Source organism: Myotis davidii, unplaced genomic scaffold (assembly GCF_000327345.1).
Source record: "Myotis davidii unplaced genomic scaffold, ASM32734v1 scaffold97, whole genome shotgun sequence".
In the NCBI taxonomy this organism is placed as follows: domain Eukaryota; kingdom Metazoa; phylum Chordata; class Mammalia; order Chiroptera; family Vespertilionidae; genus Myotis; species Myotis davidii.
In genome coordinates, this window is record NW_006289392.1 from 5,377,861 (window position 1) to 5,380,718 (window position 2,858).

At 50.8% G+C, this 2,858-nt stretch overlaps 1 protein-coding gene across 1 annotated transcript in view; it reads left to right on the top strand.

Moving 5' to 3' along the window:
- Positions 1 to 365: 365 nt before the first annotated feature.
- LOC107182758 (histone-lysine N-methyltransferase 2A-like) overlaps positions 366 to 2,858 on the top strand; it is a 34,475-nt gene continuing 31,982 nt past the window's right edge. Inside the window, exons 1-2 of the mRNA XM_015562469.1 lie at positions 366 to 404; positions 923 to 1,042. Of these exons, the coding sequence (XP_015417955.1) occupies positions 366 to 404; positions 923 to 1,042 (159 nt within the window). The remainder of the gene's footprint in view (positions 405 to 922; positions 1,043 to 2,858) is intronic.

The following is a 2,858-nucleotide window of genomic DNA, read 5'->3' on the forward strand; positions in this document are numbered from 1 at the left end:
CCGGGCCTGCGCCTCTCCGACATTTCTTTATTGACCCCCCTTTTACCCGGCCAGCCCTGGGCATGGCAGGGGTGGGGGGAGCGGGGTCGGCGTGAGGAGAGGAGATAAGGGACAGGTTTCCTTCAGTGTGTGGTGGTGGTTGGCTTTCGCTGGGAAACGCGGGGCTGGGAAGCACAGTTATTCCTTAGGAAGACTTAGGGTTCTCCCTCCCAGTCGGGACCCTTGCCCTTCCCATTAGGACGGTGTGAGGGTAGGGGAGCTTTGATGAGCGCTGCTCAGCCTCCTTCAGCAAAACAGAAAGTTGCCCTGGGAGGGGAAGTTGAGTTCAGGTCCAGCCAGGGCCTTAGGCATTTATTTTCCGTTGGATGCAGGAGGGGGGAGTCCGAGTTGGGCGGGAGGAGAGGGTGAGGGAGCTAGGAAGAAGAGCAGTTGCTAGGGGCTCACACGAAGGAGGGCATGGGGTTCTGCTCCGAGTGTTTTTGATTGAAACAGAAAGGGAAAGATAACCAGGCATTTCCTGCGTGCCTGCCGTTGGGGCGCACAGAGGATCCTGGGCAAACCCCTGGCCACGGCTGTGCCCCGCACCCCTTAGATTTCGCCCAGACCCTGGGGAGGAGATCCCAGATCTCCCGGCCCCTCCCTCCAAGGAGCTGGCCTCTTCCAGCTGTTAGGCTTCCTGCCTCCTTTTAAAAGTCGTTTCTAAGGCAGCTCGATCCGACCCGGAGGCTGACTGCAGCCCGCCTGGTGATGGAGCGAGGAGGACATGACGGGGGCGTGTTCCTTGCTGTGTGGCTGGCTGCGGCTCCCTCTCCCTGCCTCTCTGCTCTCTCCACCTCCTTTCCCAGCCTCCAGAAGGCAGCTGTAGTCAGCAGGGTTGCTTGAGACTATGTTGGATGCTGTAGATGACTATTTTTTTTGAAAGGCCAATTCTGTATTTTTTAAGCTAACAACACAGATCCCATGTAGTTGGAGAACCAAAGGCCTCATACATGACAAAAAGACTGAACCGTTCAGGTTACTTGCATGGAGTTGGTGCTTAAATGTGAGTTGATTTTGCTTTTCTAAAAGATACAGCAGCAAAAAAAAAAAAAAAGACATTTCATTTACCTGCTTATTTTTAAAATGGAGACTTGCCTGGCTATATGTGGAATTTTAGCCCCATGTATATTTGCGTATGATAAAGTCCCTAATAGGAGAAGTTAGTCTATCGTAAGGGGACCCTGAAAAGCGTTTCCTCTGGTTTAGCATGCTGATGTGTTTTGTACAGAAGGATCGAGTTCACATCCCACATGTTATCACATATTCAAAAACAGGGTTTCCACAGTTCCCCAAGGCAGCATCTTAAGAGACTGGCGAGAAAGAGCCACCTGGATTCAGGGACCTAATGTCTGGGCACCAGGATACTCCATCTTTGGTCTTTGATGCACCACCTTTCAAGTTCTCGTCCGTGCGCACGGCTTCTCACCCACGGCATTGCGCGTCGCTGCGGTACCCAGTGAGGGAAGCCTGTTCAGGAATTGCAGTTGTTTCAAATAAGTTTTTTCATATTAGTAAGGTTTTTGTCCCTGAACAGTAGTTGCTACTTCATTCTGAGAAGTGTGGTTCACTGCTTACTCAGACGCCCGTCCTTTTTCTGCATTGGGCTGGAATGAGCTGTTGTTTCGTGGGTAAGCTTTTCATGTGATAGTTGAGGCGCCCTCGCCTGGGTCGGTGGTTTGGATTCGCGCTAACCCATAGTCTGGTTTATTGCTAACCCGCCATGCTGATGCCCTTTGACCGCGTCGTCTTCAGTGTAGACACCAAGCGTTTTGTTACAGGGTCTCACAGGCCGGCGGCGAGGCGGGCGGGGTGCTGGGAGCTCCCCGGGCAGCGCCCCCGCAGAAACCCGCGGTGGTTTCCGGATTCGTGCGCAGCTCTGTCCTCTCACTTGGATTCACGAACACGTGGCTTGTGACCCGTGAATCAGGATTGTAACTTGGTCACAACAAAACCTAACGTAATACTAAGAGAACGAGTGAGCGGAGGTGGGTAACGGGGAGCAGAACTTCCAGGTCGCTTCCCTGTTTAAACTCGTTCAGCCGCGGGAGGCCTGTCCTTCCTTGACGCGTGTTCCTAACTTCCCGCCTCCGATCGGATCGCTCTCTTGGTAGCAGCTGCACGTGAGTTCTTTTTTTTTTTTTTTTTTTAAATATATTTTATTGATTTTTTACAGAGAGGGAGGGAGAGAGATAGAGAGTTAGAAACATCGATGAGAGAGAAACATCGACCAGCTGCCTCCTGCACATCCCCCACTGAGGACGTGCCCGCAACCCAGGTACATGCCCTTGACCGGAATCGAACCCGGGACCTTTCAGTCCGCAGGCCCACGCTCTATCTAGCACTGAGCCAAACCGGTGTCGGCTGCACGTGAGTTCTTGAGGGCCACATTCTGTCAGAATGGGGTTATTTACAAAAACATAGGTGTTGCTGATCTGTTCTGGCTTTCTGTGTGACAGCTAGGAAGTAGCATTAAAGTTTGATTTTCTTAAAAATGTATTTTTATTGATTTCAGAAAAGGGAAGAGAGAGAGAGAAACATCAGTAAGAATCATTGATCGCGCCCTAACCGGTTTGGCTCAGTGGATAGAGCATTTGCCTGCGGACTGAAGGGTCCCAGCTTCAATTCCGGTCAAGGGCATGTCCCTTGGTTGCGGGCACATCCCCAGTGGGGAGTGTGCAGGAGGCAGCTGATTGATGTTTCTCACTCATCGATGTTTCTAACTATCCCTCTCCTTTCCTCTCTATAAAAAATATCAATAAAATATATTAGAAAAAAAAGAAAATACTTATCAATGTAAAGAAACAGGAATATGATCCACA